The sequence below is a fragment of the Balaenoptera physalus genome (genome assembly GCF_965194825.1).
Source record: "Balaenoptera physalus genome assembly, chromosome: 2".
Classification (NCBI taxonomy): domain Eukaryota; kingdom Metazoa; phylum Chordata; class Mammalia; order Artiodactyla; family Balaenopteridae; genus Balaenoptera; species Balaenoptera physalus.
Window position 1 is genome coordinate 82,380,231 of NC_138883.1, and position 19,233 is coordinate 82,399,463.

At 38.0% G+C, this 19,233-nt stretch overlaps 1 protein-coding gene across 1 annotated transcript in view; it reads left to right on the forward strand.

Moving 5' to 3' along the window:
* Positions 1-9,582: 9,582 nt before the first annotated feature.
* FAM98B (family with sequence similarity 98 member B) overlaps positions 9,583-19,233 on the forward strand; it is a 33,714-nt gene continuing 24,063 nt past the window's right edge. Inside the window, exons 1-2 of the mRNA XM_082443305.1 lie at positions 9,583-9,730; positions 18,070-18,215. Of these exons, the coding sequence (XP_082299431.1) occupies positions 9,660-9,730; positions 18,070-18,215 (217 nt within the window). The 5' untranslated portion in view covers positions 9,583-9,659. The remainder of the gene's footprint in view (positions 9,731-18,069; positions 18,216-19,233) is intronic.

Below are 19,233 nucleotides of genomic sequence, written 5' to 3' on the forward strand. Positions count from 1 at the left end.
TTTTTCTTGCTGCCTTCAGAATCCTCTTTAACTTTTGCCATTTTTATTATAATATGTCTTGGTGTAGGTCTGTTTGGGTTCATCTTGTTTGGGACCCTTTGTGCCTCCTGTATCTGGATATCTGTTTCCTTCTTTAGATTTGGGAAGTTTTCAGCCATAATTTCTTCAAATACATTTTCAGTCCTCTTTTCTCTTTCTTCTCCTTTTGGAATCCCTATATGCATAGATTGACCCAGTTTATATTAGCCCATAGGTCTTTTATATTGCTTTCATTTTTTTAAATTTGGTTTCTGTCTGCCATTTTGATTGGGTAATTTCCATTATTCTTTCTTCCAGACCACTTATTCTTTCTTCTGCATTATTCATTCTACTATTCATTGCCTTTAGCTCAGTTATTGTCTTGGCAAATTAATTTTCTAATTTTTCTTGACTCCTCCTTAAAATTTCTAATTCCTTTTTACAGTAATCTGCTTTTCTGTTGATAGCCTTTCTTAATTCCTACAGTATTTTCATTACCTCCTTTTGAACACGGTGTCTATTAGACTGAAGAGGTCTGTTTCACTGTTTGTTCCTTCAGGGGAATTCTGTCGGTCTTTTAACTGGGAGTGGTTCCTCTGCTTCTTCACTTTGCTTATATTTCTCTAAGGAAAAACAATTATCTACTGTAGTCTTGGAGGCTATTTATATGTGGGAGTGGCCCTGTGTAGCTTGTGTGGGTATAATATTTTTTTGGTGTGAAGGCTGTTTCTGGTTTGAATGCTTGCCATCTCTTTCCTCAGTGCATGCTGGCTGTTATCCCCTTGATAGGGTGTGTGCAGGTGCGCAGCCCACACACACTCCCAGGAAGGTGGGGGCGGCAGTTGGCACCCTTTTGTGGGACCCTCAGCAGTGGCAGCGGTCTGCACCCACCTCTGGAGTCTGAGATGGTAGTGGCAGCTCACGCCCGCCCCTGAAGTTCATGTAGGCAGTGCCCTGCCACCTGAGAGCTTGAGTGGAGAGAGAAGCTCCTATGGCAGTCCCTCCCCTTTTTTCACAACCCCTCCCCAACAATGGCACCTTGCCTTTTTGGTGGGCCCAGGTTCCTTCCTGTATTCCCTGGGTTATGGTGCACCACACCCTTGCCCCCTCAGGCTGTCTCCACACAGCCAACCCCAGTCCTTTCCCCAGGTCTGACCTCCGAAGCCCGAGCCTCAGCCCCCAGCCCCCGCCCATCCCAGTGGAGGGGCATTTCAGGTTGGGGAGTGCCAGGTGGTGGCACCAATTGTGCAGGTCTCTCTCTGCTTTGCCCTCCGCAAAGCAAACCGGTTGCTGTGCTCTCCTCTGAGGCTCCAAAGCTTCCCCTTTGTCTCAGCTGATCTCCCTGTCAGTGAGGGGACTTACAGTGTGTGGAAACCTTTCCTCATCTTATTTCTGTTACAAAATTTTGTCAACAAGAAAAATGACTTGGTATGATAAAATTTTTATAAGTAATGAAATAGATATAAATGATAGAGTTTTTAGCTAATAGAAAAATTATATTTTAGGGTATGTCTACTTAAAAATAGTTTCCTCAAAACTTTTGGTAACTTAAACCTTAGAGTTTTGCTAAGTTAAATTAAATAATGGGAATTCATTGAATGTCTAGATAATTTTTAAATGAGATAAAATACTGAAACATTAATTGCTTAAGAAGTCTATTTTTATCTACTTTTGACCCCTTATTATAGAGAGACTAAATATGTTTGAGACTATTAATAAATATATTTTGTGCTTTATTGAAATATTGTACTAAAGTTATTAGCAATAATATTAAAAAAATGTATGTGTAAAAGTAGGATATATGTTGTCAGTAAGAGAAAGTATAAGGAATGGAAATGCATCTTGTTAAAGGAAAAGAAAATAATTTTGTACTAAGAGAGGCTGGAAAAAAAGAGAAAGAGGGAAAGCATAGGACAAAATCTGAAGGTAAAAAAAGAAGTTATAGAAAGTTTGTGGAAAAGAAACCCTAAGAAAAGAATTTTGTATGTGATCAGGACTGGCTAAGGTTGGAATGAATTTAATTAAGTAAATGAGTTTTAATATTAAATGTAAGGGTGGTACAAAACTAGAATCTGATTTTCTCTGTCTATTAAGAAAAAGTCTTCTTGGAATAATTATCTGGTTTTGATAAAACACTGTAAAGTTTCTTTAACCTTTTAAGGAATCTGTTGCAACTTTCTGTATTTGCCTTTGAAATCGTTTTCATTACCTTGGTTTAGAGAATAAGTATTGTTTTGCAGTGACCTATGACCCCATTTGAGTAACTGTTTTAAGACTTTTTTGGTATTTTTGACAAACTTCCTCCAAATCAAATTCTAATAAAGTCTTTTGACTTAAAACTTTGGATGTCCTCTCTCCTTACAAAAAAGAGAGACATTTAACTAATCATGTATATTTGATATGTTAAATTACATAAGAAGCATTATCAGATAAGAAGCAATGTTAAGCCTCCTTTATGTTGTGCCTGTACAGATATAAATGTTCCAGAATATTATGTGAAATTTCTAGAAGGCTTGTATGTCCTGAGGTAAAATGTTATCTGTCATCAAAATTGAAGCTCACACTAAGAGGACTGAACCCAAGTATCAGGGAAATGCCCAAACTGACTTTCATACAAAGGCAGAAACAATAAAAGAATCTGTAAAGAGTGTGACACATGTGGATAAAGCCCATTCCGCTTCTGCAAAAATTTGATCCCTCATTGCCAGACTTTTGCCATCCTGATGTCCTTGTAACATGGCAACAGTCTGCTCCTGAATCAGAGAATTTAAGATGAGTAAACAGGGCTTCCCTGGTGGCACAGTGGTTAAGAATCCGCCTGCCAATGCAGGAGACACAGGTTCGAGCCCTGGCCCGGGAAGATCCCACATGCCGTGGAGCAATTAAGCCCGTGTGCCACAACTACTGAGCCTGCGCTCTAGAGCCCACGAGCCACAACTACTGAGCCCGCGTGCCACAACTACTGAAGCCTGTGTGCCTAGAGCCCATGCTCTGCAACAAGAGAAGCCACTACAATGAGAAGCCCGCGCACCACAAGGAAGAGTAGCCCCCGCTTGCCGCAACTAGAGAAAGCCCGCATGCAGCAACGAAGACCCAACACAGCCAAAAATAAATAAATAAATAAATTTATTAAAAAAAAAAAAAGATGAGTAAACAACAGCTATAAAGGAAACAAACAGTCAGAGCAGTGGGAAACCCAAGATGGTCTCTTGGTTCTTCCCAGCTCCCTGGCAAACCTCCTTTTTCATGTGATGTGTGAAAGCCTCCTCTTGCCATGAGGCTGATGCCCTCACGATAGCAAAGAAACTATTTAAAAAATGTGTTTTCCCCTTGGGGTATACCTTTCACAATGTCTAGTGATGAAGACACCCACTTCACGAGGCAAATGATGAAAGTGTTAAGAAAAACCTTGTGGAGACATCCCTGGTGGTCCAGTGGTTAGGACTCTGCGCTTCCACTGCAGGGGGGTGTGGGTTTGTTCCGTGGTCAGGGAACTAAGATCCCACATGCCACGTGGTGCGGCCAAAAAAGAAAGAAAGAGAAAAACAAACCTTGCAAACCTCTTGAAATTATCACTGTCCTTATCACCTTCAATCATCAGGCAAGGTCAATGGAACTAATGGAAAAGCTGGACTCAAGCAGAACAAGAATTAATTACATGGGGGACTTACTTGGTGGTCCAGTGGTTAAGACTCCACGCTCCCAATGCAGGGGGCCCGGGGTTCGTTCCCTGGTCAGGGAACTAGATCTCGCATGCCACAACTAAAGATGCTGCATGCCGCAACTAAAGACCCACATGCTGCAATGAAGATCCTGCATGCTGCCACTAAGACCCGGTGCAGCCAAATAAACAAACAAACAAATATTTTAAAACAAACAAAAAAAATCCTTTAAAAAAGAATTAATTACATGGCAGGGGGGTGGTGGTGGTGGGATGAATTGGGAGATTGGGATTGACGTATATACACTAAGATGTATAAAATAGATAACTAATAACCTGCTGTATAAAAAACAAATAAAATTCAAAAATAAAATGAAAGAAGAATTACATAGGATTGAATGAACTGATAAATATGATTATAATTTTTTATCGTTTTGTCTAAAATACTACTGATTTTTTAATCATTTGTTTTCCAGATAAAATTTTAAAGACTTAAAACAATTTGGTAAATTAAACATTTTTTTTTAAACATCTTTATTGAAGTATAATTGCCGAAATTAAACATTTTTAAGCAGAATTGAAACACTTATCTTTTTCTCCCTATCCGATTTCTCCAGAATTCTCAAACTAAGCCCTTTTCCTGAAGCTAAATGACTTGATACAAACTTCAGAGAAATTGCCACAACAGCTCATATTTAAATAATCCTCATGCTTGTTTCTGTATGAGCCACTCAGAAAGTTTACTTGAACACCTGATGACATCATTAGAGACATTTCAAACTGCAAAAGATGCTTTGACCCTGACATCTAGAAATCTTGATTGACTGCCTCTTGGGCCCAGAAACTGGTTTATAAGTTGCTCTAATTATTAACCTTTGTTTTTCTTTCATTTCTATGAAAGTCCTCTTATTAAATACCTGATTGCTTGCCCCATAGTCCCAGCTTTGGGAGCACACCTGTATCACCACCTCCTAAAATGAGATATAACTATTTAACTAAACTGAGCTGTTTTCAGAACTAAAAACTGGTTCAAAGAAATGGAAGACTCTGCTAACCCATTCTCTTCACAGTTACCAGCTCAGCTTTTAATACGTGAAACTTCCAGAGACGTTTCAGAAGAGGAAACTCTTGGGGCCCTAGGTAGGCCACCACAAAATGTGCCTCAATGGCATATTGATTATTTTGAATTAAAGTTACTTAAGAAACAGCCAATGCAAGGGGGGACACTCTCACCCTCCTTTCTGTCTCCCTGAAAGCAGGAAATATATCTCCCATGTGAAAAGTGCACCCCCTGCATCTGGAAGTAGAAGGACACCCTTATCACCAGAGATAGGAAGTTCAGGCCAAGAATCCTATAGAAACAAATATTATTATGTCTTTAAGTTACCATACCAAGCCCAAACTCTGTTAAATTAAAAGTAATTAAATTAAATATAATCAGGTGTAATTCTGGTTATTGTAACCAAGTTTCTATATTGATTACTCTGTAACCAGATATTGAATGGTGCCTTTTAAGTCTTATTTATAGATAGTTATTATTGTACTCCGATGCTGTTGCAAAAGTGCTTCATCTTCAAGACGATTCATAAGAAGCCTATGGAAGCAGTTAACAACAGTTCCACATCAAGAGGATGGCTGTGCGAGGATTCCAGCCCACAATGACTTAAAACAAGGAGCTGTCCTGCAGCTAGAGCCCCTAAATAAGGCATCCAGAGATTTTTACTCCCTGACAGGCAGGGTCAATGCCCCTGCTCAACCCTGAAGCAGCTACAGGAGACAGACCATCTATCGCCCCTCTGCTTCCCATACAATTACAGGAGTAAAATCTCTGAAGGGAGAATGAGACGGTGGGGGGGGGCGGTGGTGGGGGGGAAGGAGCAGGGCACAACCATGAAAAGAATGACACAGTTGTTGAGGATATGACAAAAACTGGTTAGAGCCAATTAGGCCCAACATGGAGGAAGATTAGACTTCCAGTAGACCTTGAGCCTCATTTTATGCTCATTGTAATATAAACATGAGCATCTAAATGACACACCCAGAGGTGCCATGACAGTTCTGAGGCCAACCATAAAAGGCCAAAAAGTGGGTGGTGGCCCAATTCCTGGAAATCCCTGCCCCTTCCCCAAAATATTTGGAATAATCCTCCCAATTATGAGCCTATGGAGTTACCCGCCCTATAAAAACTAGCCACCGCCAGACCTTTGAGAGGGCCCACACTCTGCCTATGGAGTGTGTATCTCCCAGGGCTGCTTTCCACTTTTGAGACAGACACATATGGAACGTGTCTCTCTCTAAATAAACCTGCTTTCCCACTTAGAGCCCCCTTGCCTGCCCACTTGTATCCTTCACAAGCATCCTATATTAATCTACTTCTTGCCTATCTTCTTTGCCTCTTGCAGAATTCCTTCTGTGCTGAGACATAAAGAAGCTGAACTTCATTAAGTCCTGAGACCAGGTATGTGATTTCAGCTGGGAGGTTGTGGGTTTGAGTCCCTTCCTAAGCCAGAGATTGTGAATTCAAGTCCCATCTGAAGTGCAAATGGGTTCGAGTCCCAATCTGAGGTGTGCAGTTTCAATTACATCCCTGAGGGATCAACTAACCTCGATTGTAATCAAAACGCGACCTGCCTGAAACCATACCCTGAAGTCTATCTGGGCTCAAATGTGACCCAGGCGTGTAGCATACTCTTCTTTTTCCTCCTCGCAATGTGAGTTTCCTGGGGCAAATCTACCCCAGCTCTGAGGAACTCAGTGGATCTGGAGCAGGTTATTAGCCATTCCGGCGATGAAAGGGACATGAGACCAAAATTGATCATCAGTGCTTTCTAAAGGAAAGATTTCAATGATGACATATTTAAGATCAATTAAAAATTAAAATGGAGTAACTGGGGTTCACATATCCCAAATGGAGCCTGGTGGCCATTGTGGATATGGTTTCAGACATGTTTCTGCATCCCTGAGAACTTGAATTTTCTGAGCTGTATCAAACTCAAGGATACCACCATTCATTTTCAAAACAATATCTGCCAGCAGCTGCCAGCTGCAACCTTATGGTCTCAAGGTCTCCCTCTGTAACTGTGCAACTATTTTGGACATCAACTAACTTTGCTTAACAAGTATGCTTACTTCTTGCTGGCTCCAATCCTATTTCTTGACAAACAACTTCTGTAACTTTGTGGTTTTTGCCTATATAAGCCTCCCGCATTTTGCAGTCAGGCAGAACACAGTTCAAGTGCTTCTTGAATCTGTGCTCCCTGGCTATAGTCCTCAGCTTGGCTTGAATAAAACTCTCTTCTATTCCTTAATATAGATTGTTTATTGATTATTTATGTTGATAATAGCATGAGGTAGCACGATTTGGATATCCCATTGACCCAGCACCATGTATTGAAAAGACGTGAACTACAATGGTGACTTTGTCATACGCAAGTGACTGTGTAAGTGGAGGTATCTGTTCATGAGAGGAATTGGTCAATAAATTCTTTTTAATAATGTCCTTATTGATGTTCGTTTTAAGGTAATGTCCTCTTAAAAAGCATTGCAAAATACTACATGTTTTTCTAGTCTGTGGAAATGTTTGTATAAGATTGGTGTTCTTTCTTTCTTAAGGGTTTGGGGAAATTCATCAGGAAAACACTTTGGGCTTGGAGTGTTCTTTGTGGGTGATTTCTAATTTGTCATTCAATTTCTTTAATAGATGTAGAACTTTTCATATTTTAAATTTTCTTTGTATCATTTCTGTTAAATTGTGGTTCTCAAGGAATTTATCAATTTCATCTAAATTTTCAAATTTATTGGCATAAAATTATAACATCCTCTTACTGTCTAATATCTGATAACCAGTACCAGTGTCCCCCTTTTCATTCCTGATACTGGTTATTTGCTTCTTCTTTTGTACTTATTTTTTCTTGATCAGTTTGGCTAAAGGTTTGTCAATACTATTAGTCCTTGCAAAAAGACTCAAATTTGGCTTAATTTCTTTATTGTATTTTCCCTCATTTCATTGATGTCTACTCTTTATTATTTCTTTTTGTTTCTTTGAATTTAATTGGTTTGCTTTTTGGCTTCTTGAGATTGATACTTAGATAATTAATTTTCAATCTTTTATCATTTCTAATATTTGCATTTAATGCTATATATTTTCTTTTAAGAATGGGTCTACCTGCATCCTTCACATGTTGATGTGGTATTTTTTTATCACCATTCAGTTCAAAAATATTTTCTTATATCCATTTGTTGTTTAGTTTAATCCCTAGTTTAATTCTAGTTTAATCTGATTATTTAGAAGTGCATTGCTTAAATTCCGAACATCAAATATTTGGGGACTTGTTTCATTTTCTTTTTTTCTTATTGATTCCTTGTTTAATTCTAATGTGGTCAGAGAACATACTTTTTATGATTTCAGTCTTTGAAAGTGATGAAACTTACTTTCAGGTACAGTATAAAGTCAATTTTATAAATGACATATATGAACTTGAAAAAATTCATATTCTGAAGGTTTGGGGAGCAGTGATTCTTATATCAGATTTGTAAATCATGTTTTCCAAGTCTTGTGTATGTCTATTGATTTTTTTCTTTTTCTTTTTTCTTTTTTTTAACTGATTATTACATCAGTTAATGTGTTTAAAATCTTCCTCTGTGATTGTGGATTTGCCTATTTCTCCTTCAAGTTTGTTAAGTTTTTTATTTATATATTTTGAGGCTGGTTATTAAGCAAGTAAACATTTAGGGTTGTTATAGCATAGTGTTGTCTTGACACACTTATCATTATGAAATGTCCTTATTGATGTCTCCTAAGGTTACTAAGAATAGTACTTTCTATGACTTCAACTCTTTGAGAGAGGCAATAACCACTTAGAACATACATTTTCTGTCTTTGGTTTAGAGATGAATTCAAATACATTAAGCTGCAAATAATTTTATACTTAAGCCTGGGTATATGGTAGAGGAGTCATTATTGATATTTGTTCAAATTTATGTGTAAGCTTCCCTCAGGGGATTTTACAAATTTATTGGTAAGCTTTTTATTTGTAACAGTGATTTGGGAGGTGAGAGCATTAGTGTCTTTAGTGCATTAGGGCCAGGGATGTTATGTATTCTGTGAGGCATGGGACAGTTGTTTACAAGGACCAATAGTTACTGTTTTGCACAACTTTCAATAGTTCATTTGGTTATTCATTTGGGTGATATAACTGTTAATGATTTTATGCTCTATGCTGACTCTTTTACATATGAACCCTAAAATATTTTTTGCTTTCTTTAGATAGACACTGAATTCTCCGTAAATAGTACACAGAGGGACTACTGTGTTTTGTTTGTTTGGAGTTTTATGGAGATTCAGTTACAATTTTGGAAAAGCACATCAGCTACCCTATTCTGCCCATGGAATTTTTGTTTTTTATACAACTCGCCTATATTTTGTCAGCAGTGCAACACATAGTCTGTATGTGTGTTGAAGAGGAGTCTATAGATAGGTGCAAGCATTTGATCACTTCATTGATCTACATTTCATAATGAAACAGTATTTTGTTATAAATTTCCTTCTCTATTTCTTCTTTAAAGTTGGAGCTTTGTTGTGTATATTCATTTAAAAATTATTTGTGTAGGTACATGATATTATGTACAACTTTAGCTCAAGATAATTAATATTTCATTTAAGGATTTTTGTTATAAAAAGAGAAAGCCGGAATCTGATCGGTTGAGAACTTGGTAGAATCACGATGTTTGCTAAGACAACTCAAAGAAGTCTTTTTATTTCTACTATTTATTGTTATTATTATTTTTAAAAGTTAGCATTATTACATAAATTGGTTTTAGGCCGGAGAGCCAATTGCCTCCGGGCCGGGAACATTTTGTCCCCCCAGGGCCAGAGGCACTCCTAGGCAGTCCAGGTTGAGACCCGGCCGGAACCTTGACGCCGCGACGCCGGTTTCCGGCGGGTTCCTTAGAGCGCGGAACAGCTTTGGGCCGTAGGACCATGAGAGGGCCGGAACCGGGTCCCAAAGCTACGATGGAGGGGGACGTGCTTGACACTCTAGAGGCGCTGGGGTGAGTAGTCCTGCGGCCGCCTTTCCCCCGCAAACGTAAGCTGTCCCTCCGCTTGGCTGCCTCCGTCTCCTCCCCGTGGGCCTTCGCTGAGCTCTTGCCGCTCGGTGCAGGCCTCCGTCCCTGCCTCGCCGCCTCCGGCGCGGACAGAGTTAAGAGGGAGGCGGGAGAGAAATCCGCCTGGGGGGTGGAGCAGGCCCGGAGAGCTGGGGCGCTTGGCCCCCTCTTCCGAACTCCTTGCCTCGGAACTCCGCAGCCGGGACCCACGGCGAAGGCGCGGAGGGGCCCGGCTGGCAGAACTCCTTTGGGGAATTGCTGCCCCGCGGGTGCTATTATTGTTGACGCGCCGGGGGCGAGGCGCTGGAAGCCGGAGTGCAGCTGTCGACTGTTGTCTCCTACCTTGTACAACCTGTGGCTTAATTAGGGGGCGGGAGCGAATCTCCTGCTTCCTTGACCCGAGAAAGGGGTTTTAGTTAAATGCAAGTCCATTCATTTCACCGTTTCTTCCATTCATTAACAACATATTAATTTGGTGTTAATCTGTATTCATTAATGCGTATTTATGTGCTAGGCCGAGGAAGAAGACAGTTTTCAGATTACTAGTAGGTTACCTAGTCGGGGACGATAAAGAGTCTACTGGTGTTTGCAATTCAGGGTGGTTAAGTGCTATGAGAGCTCCTGGAATGATGTTAATACCTGCAGGCATGGGTATCAATACATGCAAAATAGTCTCTCCTTCAGCCTCATCCTGTGTTTCTTCACAGCCCTGGGGTCCCTATCCCAAATTATCTTGTCCTGAACATTTATTTATTGTCTCTTGAACATCCACCCTCCCCACCCTCCACCCCCTAATACACAAAAGTCAGCTCCAGGAGAACAGGTACCTTACCTGTCTTGTTCCCCAAAACATCCTACAACCAGATCTGCTACAATAAATAGTGGTTGGATGAATGGGTAAATGAATGAAGAAAAGTTCAAAGCAGAGAGTGCACAGAGGTAAGCATAGGGCCAGATAGTTGCAAGTCAAAAAATACACATTAATTAAAGACATTGGAGCCATCTGTACAATTGTGTGCCCTGCCACATCTGGAATTTCTTGGATAGGATAGGCTGTGCCTTTGCAGTGCTATCGTGAAGCTCGAACCACGCCCTACCCCCCTTTTATTTTTCTTAAAACCACTTGCTCCTCTATCAATTGCTTCTTTGGGACCCTGATAGTACCTACTTTGCAGCGACTCATTGTTACAGAGCCTTGCACTTACTAGATCCTGAATAAATATTTGTCAAGTGAAAGAACAGAGCCAGTGATTATTTAGGGGGCATTTTTACTTCTGTGAAATCCCGTGGAAGTTTTCACGTAACTTGGTTAAGGAAGTAACCAACACAAAAAGTTAAAATAATTAAAGTGTTTCGGACCCAAACAGTTTGAGCTCCCAAGTATTCCAGATAAGACTAGTGGGATTCTATAAATAGTTTTTGAAAAATGGAAAGTCAGTGCTTTTTAAAATTTCTTTCATTCTTTGAATTTGTTTATATTATAGGTGTTTTGAAAAATGAAGTTTGGTATAATCTTGGCTTTTATCAAGGAAAATTAGTTTCAGATTATTCAATATAGAAAGTAAAACAGTTTACACACTTTAGAACTGATTTTTCCTGGAATAATTAAGGACAAGATTTTGAAGTTTGAGTTTTCCTATAATGATAATGAAAAGTGAAAAAAGAGTAATTGTTTATTTACAATATGTGTTGTAATTGAACATGCGTTTCAAAGTCTCCATGTAGATTGTGAATAATGCATTTTCTGTTGTGATTAAAACATTTAGGATATCAGTGAAGGTACTTCTCAGATAAAATAGGGAATTAAAGGGAGGAATTAAAAGGGAAAATCTATGTGAAAGAACAGTTTAGTGATGTAGTACGTTATAAACGAAAACAAGGTAGTAATAACTTAGTTTCCTAATCTGTGAAAGGAGCAGGCTGGATCAGATTTCAGAAGTCTCTTTCAGTTCTGACAGTCTATGATTTTGTAGAACAGTGTATCTCAACCCTGGTTATACATCAAAATCATGTTTGAAGCTTGTAAAAAAATGTTTCAGTCTGGTATATACCACCAGCTGAGTGAATCATGATCTTCAGGGGTGCAATATAAGCATGCATATTTTTAAAAAGCTTCACAACCTAGGTTGAGAACCACCATTGTGGAGGGGAATTTATTTCACATATTTACTGAGCACAGCTCTGTATTGGACGCTGTTCTGAGAAGTCATTGGTGAGCAAAACAGACTTGGTTCCTGTCCCAATGGAGCTTACAGTCTGGTGGAGAAAAAGACATGATCACACAAATATTTATAAACTAAAATAAGTGTTTCAAAGGAAAAGAACAGGGTGACATAATGTGGCAGGAGGACCTATGTAGTCTTAGGGGTTAGTGACAGATTACTGAGGAAGTGACATTTGAGTTGAAATAGGAAGGGTGAGTAGGAGTTAACTAGGTGAAGTTGGCTGGGAAAGGAGGACAAAGGTGTCCTTACAGTGAGAACAGAATATGAAAGACCTTAAAGTGGAAAGGATCTGCCATATTAGGAGAACTGGAAGGAGGCTGATGTAGCCGGAGGGCAGAGAGCAAGGACCAGTGTTAGAAGATTGGATCAGCGAGGAACAGGGCATGCAGCACCTTTTAGGCCATGTTGAGGATTTTGTTCTTTGTCATGACAGCAATGCGACATGATTGAAGAATTTTAAATAAAAAAGGGAGTGATTAGATCAGGGGTCCCCAACCGCCGGGCCGTGGACCAGTACTGGTCTGAGGCCTGTTAGGAACCAGGCCGCACAGCAGGAGGTGAGCAGTGGGTGAGCGTGGAGCGAGTGAAGCTTCATCTGCTGCTCCCCTCAGCTCACGTTACCGGCTGAACCAACTCCCCTACCCTCCCCCCTGCCCCTGTCTGTGGAAAAATTGTCTTCCACAAAACTGGTCCCTGGTGCCAAAAAGGTTGGGGACCGTTGGATTAGATGTCTAGTTTGAAAATTTACCTCTTTCAGCAAGGTGGAAAATAGATTGGAGAATTAGTTAGTAGTCTAGGCAAGAAGTGATGGTTGCTCAGTGGCAGTGGATATAGAAAGAAGTATATTACTGGTCTTAGTGATTTGATTGAATATTAGAGCTGAAGGAGATGACAGTGTAAAGGATTCATTTCTTCAACAGGTATTTATTGAGCAACAAAATAAAATGATACACTTTGGAATCTCGATTGGACAGGGAAGAAAGTGAAGGCAGCCGGGAGCTAGGAAATACAGAGAATGCGGAGGGACCATAGGAACTGAGGTAGAGATGATATTAAGTGTGGTCAAAAGAGCAAGCTGGAAGGATAGATAGTAGGCTATGGTCAGGGAGTGACATGTTCAAATTAGTGATTTCAGAAGTGACGTAGTTCCAGGTGATGGCATGATCTGGGCGTGGCTTATGTGCAGTGGCAAAGGTTGGAAAAGAGGAGGTTAGGGAATTGAGAGCTCAGGGTATTGGAAAGGGTATACATATGGACTTTGAAGAAACTCAATATAATTGAAAAAAATAGGAATGGAGAGGAAAAACTGAGCACAGGGAATGTTGAAGAGTGTCCAAGAGATTGATAGATGAAAACCACGAGAGAAAGAGGGTGGCAAATCTGACTGGCCTGAGCCTGGAGAGAGCAGGAGATATTTATAAGATAATGAGGGGGTCAATCAAAAAATGGGCAGAAGATCTAAATAGACATTTCTCCAAAGAAGACATACAGATGGCCAAGAAGCACATGAAAAGATGCTCAACATCTCTAATTATTAGAGAAATGCAAATCAAAACTACCATCACCTCACACTGGTCAGAATGACCATCTTCAAAAAGTCTACAAACAATAAATGCTGAAGAGGGTGTGGAGAAATGGGAACCCTCCTACAGTGTTGGTGGGAATGTAAATTGGTGCAGCCACTATGGAGAACAGTATGGAGGTTCCTTAAAAAACTAAAAGTAGAACTACCATATGAGCCTGCAGTCCCACTCCTGGGCATACATCTGGAGAAAACCATAATTTGAAAAAATACATGCACTCCAATGTTCATTGCAGCACTATTTATAATAGCCAAGACATGGAAGCAACCTAAATGTCCATCGACAGAGGAATGGATAAAGAAGATGTGGTGTATTTATACAATGGAATATTAGTCATAAAAAAGAATGAAATAATGCCATTTGCAGCAACATGGATGGACTTAGAGATTATCATACTAAATGAAGTAAGCAAGAGAAAGACAAATATCATATAATATCACTTACATGTGGAATCTAAAAAAAGAATGATACAAAAATGAACTTATATACAAAACAGAAATAGACCCACAGGACATAGAAAACAAACTTATGGTTACCAAAGGGGAAAGGGTGTGGGTGGGGAGGGGTAAATTAGGAGTTTGGGATTAACATATACATGCTACTGTATATAAAATAGGTAAACAGGGACCTACTGTATAGCTCAGGGAACTATACTCAATATTTTGTAATAACCTATAAGGGAAAAGAGTCTGAAAAAAAATAGATATATATGTCTGTATAACTGAATCACTTTGCTGTGCATCTGAAACTAACACAACATTGTAAATCAACTATATTTCAATTAAAAAAAAAGATAATGGGGGAGCAGTGATATGGATGCTGTATTGGGAAGCAAGGAGGACAAAAACCCCACCATTTGACTGTCAGGCACTTAAGAGTAAAATACGCAAAGCTAGAGGTAGTGGGGATAAAGCTTTCTGAGAAGACATTGACAGAATAGGAGAGTTGTTGTTTATGGATGGAACATATGGAAGAGTTTGGGAAGCAGGAAGAAGTGGAGAGCTGGATCAGAGGCAAGCCAGTAGGGTGGGTAAATGACAGGGGGAAAGAAAGGGTCTAATATTTTATATGTTGGCCGATGAAAATAGAAAACAGAAAGTAAATTAGACCCCGGCTGTGTCTTCGTGAAGGTTTACCAATGGCCCTACTGGACTGAAGGTTTGGTTCACCCAGCTTAGAGCAGTGTCAGATCAGCAACTATGGTTCAAGTGTGCATGGCCCTGGGCGAGTCTAGGCCTAGGGGAGGTGTCCCCAGTTACTACTAAGTTATTACTCTTTGGAATTACTCTTTGGAATAAGAGTAGCACTTTCCTAATTAAATAAGAATTTATAGGACAAACTAAGCATGATAATAATACCGATCTTATAGGATATTGTGACAAATAAGGTAATATACATACAGCACATAGCACTGGCCTAAGATTAGTTTATAAATGTTAGTTGCTATATGATTATGATTGTTATTAGATATTCAGGTTTGTTAAATGCATTTATCTTTTCTTTTTACCTATTTTGATGAACTGAGGCATTAAAGCTTATGTATTCAGGATTTAGTATTTTTGGTGATTTAGTAAATTTTTGTTGAATTTTATAATTGGCATTTCAGTAAAAATAACTTACCAATAATATGAATTAGTTAAATTTTTTCAGGAGCTTATGATTATTGCTTTATTGCAGAAGTGAAAGCAAATAGGGGGAAATAAGATGTTTACTGTTAAGTCTCAATGAGAGGTGCTGTAAGACATGGTAGAAAGGTAATACAGGGGAACCAGTCTTGGTTGGAGGAGCAGAGACTGGTCTAGTCCCAGCTGTCTTTACCTGGCTGCATTACCTGGCCAGGTTATTTACTTTGTTTTCTTATTAGTGTAGACAGAAGTTTGAGTTCACATGGAGCATTTGGGGTCAAATCTGGATTTAAATCAGAGTGTCGTCATTTATCTTCTGATATTATCTTCTGGTCCTACAGAATTAGGATAATAACTTCAAATCATTGCTGTAAAGAGTAGATGAATTGGAATATTCATCTGGCCTGTTACTTAAGGCAGGTATCCTAACCTTGTTGAGCCTTAATTTCTTAGCTGCAAAATGGGGTTTTGAAAATACTCACCCTTCGTGAAATATGACCAGAGAATTTAGAGAAAAAGAAACGCAAATGGCCTTTAAACATATCAAAAGATGTACAGTCGTGCCGTAAGAGAAATGTAAATTAAAACTATACTGAGATACCAGATGGTCAAAAATCCAAATGTTTGATATGAGTCAAATGTTTGGTAAGTTATGGGTAATGGATACTCTCCTACTTTAATGGTACATCTCCTGCATAGGCAAATTTAACATTATCCAGCAAAGTTACATAGCCATTTACCCTTTGATCCAGTGATCCCACCTCTAGAAATCTATCCCAGATATACACTGACAAAAATTTGCCCAATTTTTTTTAATAACAAAGCATTACAAAAAACCAAAATGTCCTTCAGTGGGGGCATAGCAAATAAAATATGGTATATCCAGACAGTGGATACAACTATAAAAATGTTTGAGTAGTATCTCTACAGATCTCTAGTATATATAAATATGTGTCTGTGCGTGTGTATGTGTTTAAAAAAAGGAGTAGATGGGCTTCCCTGGTGGCGCAGTGGTTGAGAGTCTGCCTGCCAATGCAGGGGACACGGGTTCGAGCCCTGGTCTGGGAAGATCCCACATGCCGCGGAGCAACTAGGCCCGTGAGCCACAATTACTGAGCCTGCGCGTCTGAAGCCTGTGCTCCGCAACAAGAGAGGCCTCGATAGTGAGAGGCCGGCGCGCCGCGATGAAGAGTGGCCCCCGCTTGCCGCAACTAGAGAAAGCCCTCGCACGGAAACGGGGACCCAACACAGCCATTAAAAAAAAAAAAAAAAAAAGGAATAGAACAGTAGATAGTAGGCTGCCTTTTATCTAAAAAGTATACATTTATATATATATATATTTTTTGTGTGTATGTATATATTTATATTTAAAAACATTATGGTTTGACAACCCTAAACTAATAAATACAGTTTCCTATGAGGAAGGGAGGAAACAGAGTACTAGATGGAACAGTATTAAGATTGCAAGCTAGAATTGTCTGAATGTACCTTGTTTTGTTTTAGACTTTGAAACCGTATAAATGTTTTACATAATTGTAAAGCAAAATTAAAATGAAATCAAAACAAAAAAAGAGAGACAAATCCCTAAAAATTAAAAGCAAAATGAAAAAAAAATCTATCAGTGTATTGAGTAGGAGATTTAATCACATGGAAAGGAATTGTTTTTCTATACATCCTTACTGGAATATATTCTAAAGATAAAAATATAAATTGTTTTCATTAATTTTATTTTTAGTAATAATGCTGGTTTTTCTATTCTGAAACTGTATGTAATTTATGTTTATTTTTATATTTCTAGGATTCTGTAAATGTCATAAAAACCCAGCATTTTCATTGTAAGAGAAAAATAGATAAAAATGTAAAACAAAATAGGTAAAAACCCTATAATTCTAAATTTAAACTGGTAATAGCAGTGTGAACTCCTGATATAATTTCTTTTAAAAAGGTACAGATACAGTGACTAACCTTTACGACCAGATTGTGTATTCTAAATACCATTAAAGAGAATCAGGGCTTCTTGGAGAAATGGCTGATTACAGGTATAGGGGAGGAACATATTGTCATAGAAAGCAAGGAAAATATTCAAAGAATAATGGGGACAAGTCAAAGGACTCATTGAGTAACATGAATGGGCTCCCACTAATCAGAGTTAGGACAATTTGAGTATCAAAAGAAAAATAAATGCAATGGATTAAAACCCATCAACTGTGCTAAAACTTATAAGTTTAATAATGTGAAAAAAAAAAAAGCTCAGTTACAGAAAGAACAGTAAAAGTAGAAAACTGGTATCAAATTCAATTAAGATAATATATAAAAATGGTTTGAAAATTTAAGGTTCTATTCAAATACACTTTGTTAGCAGTGTTTAAAAGTATAAAATTATAAAAGAAATGGTTAAGGTTAAAATAATCTCCTATGTCCTCAGTTTTAATTTTTTAAGTTTAAATTTGCATCTGTTCTTTTTTCACTATATTACCTTTTTCTTATTCTTGTAACTAGTATAGTTATTAGACTCTATTTGACTTTGTTATATGTAATATTTATCTTAAAATTGGTTGATAATTTTACTAAAAAATTTTAAAACAAAGTCAAATGTTAATTATATAGAGCAGAAATCAGCAAACTATTTCTAATAACAGACCAGATAGTAAAAATTTTAGGCTTTACTTGCCACACTGTCTCTGTCACAAATGCAGGAAAACAGCCAGAGTTTGTAAATGGGTACATTTGTTGGCTGTGTTCCAATAATATTTTATTTACAAAGACAGGCAGCAGACGTTGATTAAAAAGTATTAGGTGTATTAGGGTTTTGTTTGTTTGTTTGTTTTAACCTTTTATATCTTCCTTTCTAGGTATGAGGGACCACTGTTAGAGGAGCAAGCCCTTATGAAGGCAGCAGAGGGTGGACTATCTTCACCTGAATTTTCAGAGCTCTGTGTTTGGTTAGGCTCTCAAATAAAATCATTGTGCAACTTGGAAGAAAGTATCACTTCAGCTGGTATTGCTATTGAGTTTTATTTACTTTTCTGTTTACTAGTAAAATGAAATGATAGGTTATGATTTACAGTTTTATTTATAATGTGCTCACTGTACAAAGAAAAGTCATTACTACAAAGAACTTCAATATGTGATTTAAATATCTTTGGATTAAATTTTATATTGATTAATCCAAAGTTGGTTCTGAAATTTATATAAAATTATAAATAATTATTGTTTACCTGCTGTCTTGAACTTAGTATTGTTCTTTAGAAAAAGAAGAGTCTGAATTTGGTTATTTAAAAAGTTTAATTTTTGAATACTGCTTATTTTGAATTAAGGTGTTTTTTTCCCTAAAGTATCCATATATGTAATCCCTAGTTTAAGTTGTATTACCAAACCTATAACTCAGGACATGGATTCACATAGGAATATGTTTATAAAAAAACTCCTGTACTAGCTCACAAGGTTTATTTAATTCACTACTGTATTGGTAGCTGGAGTTCTTGTGGGTCTTTGATTGGTAGAATTTCAGACAGTGTAATAAAACAAAAAATAAAATTTGGGGGGCATTTGCTAGGAGACCAGTAGCCTTCCCTTCTGATGCTGTCCTTACTTTTAAATTGTTTTTTTCCTTGCCAAATCTAATAGAATTCACTTGAAGCTAAGTAAAATAAGCTGAATTCAGAACTTATGACACAAGTTCCCACATAATTAGATTATGAAAGAAAGATAAGCGCTGAGGCTTAATTTGATGATAGCATTTATTATCCAAATCCATAGAAATACAATAGAAATGGATCATTTGCTCTGAAGCCAATTAATAATTATAGCCATAATAATGCTTTTAATATTTCAGTTACTAACATAAAATATTTCCATTTTATCTGCTTTTATGGAAAGCCCATTGGAAGATATCAGAGATTTAAATATAAAAATATTTATAATTTCATGATTAGATACTTATGTTCTTGAATTTAAGTGTTGCTTTCCATATGTAGAAATATGTTTTGGTTACTTTGACCTAAGCTTTTGGGGTC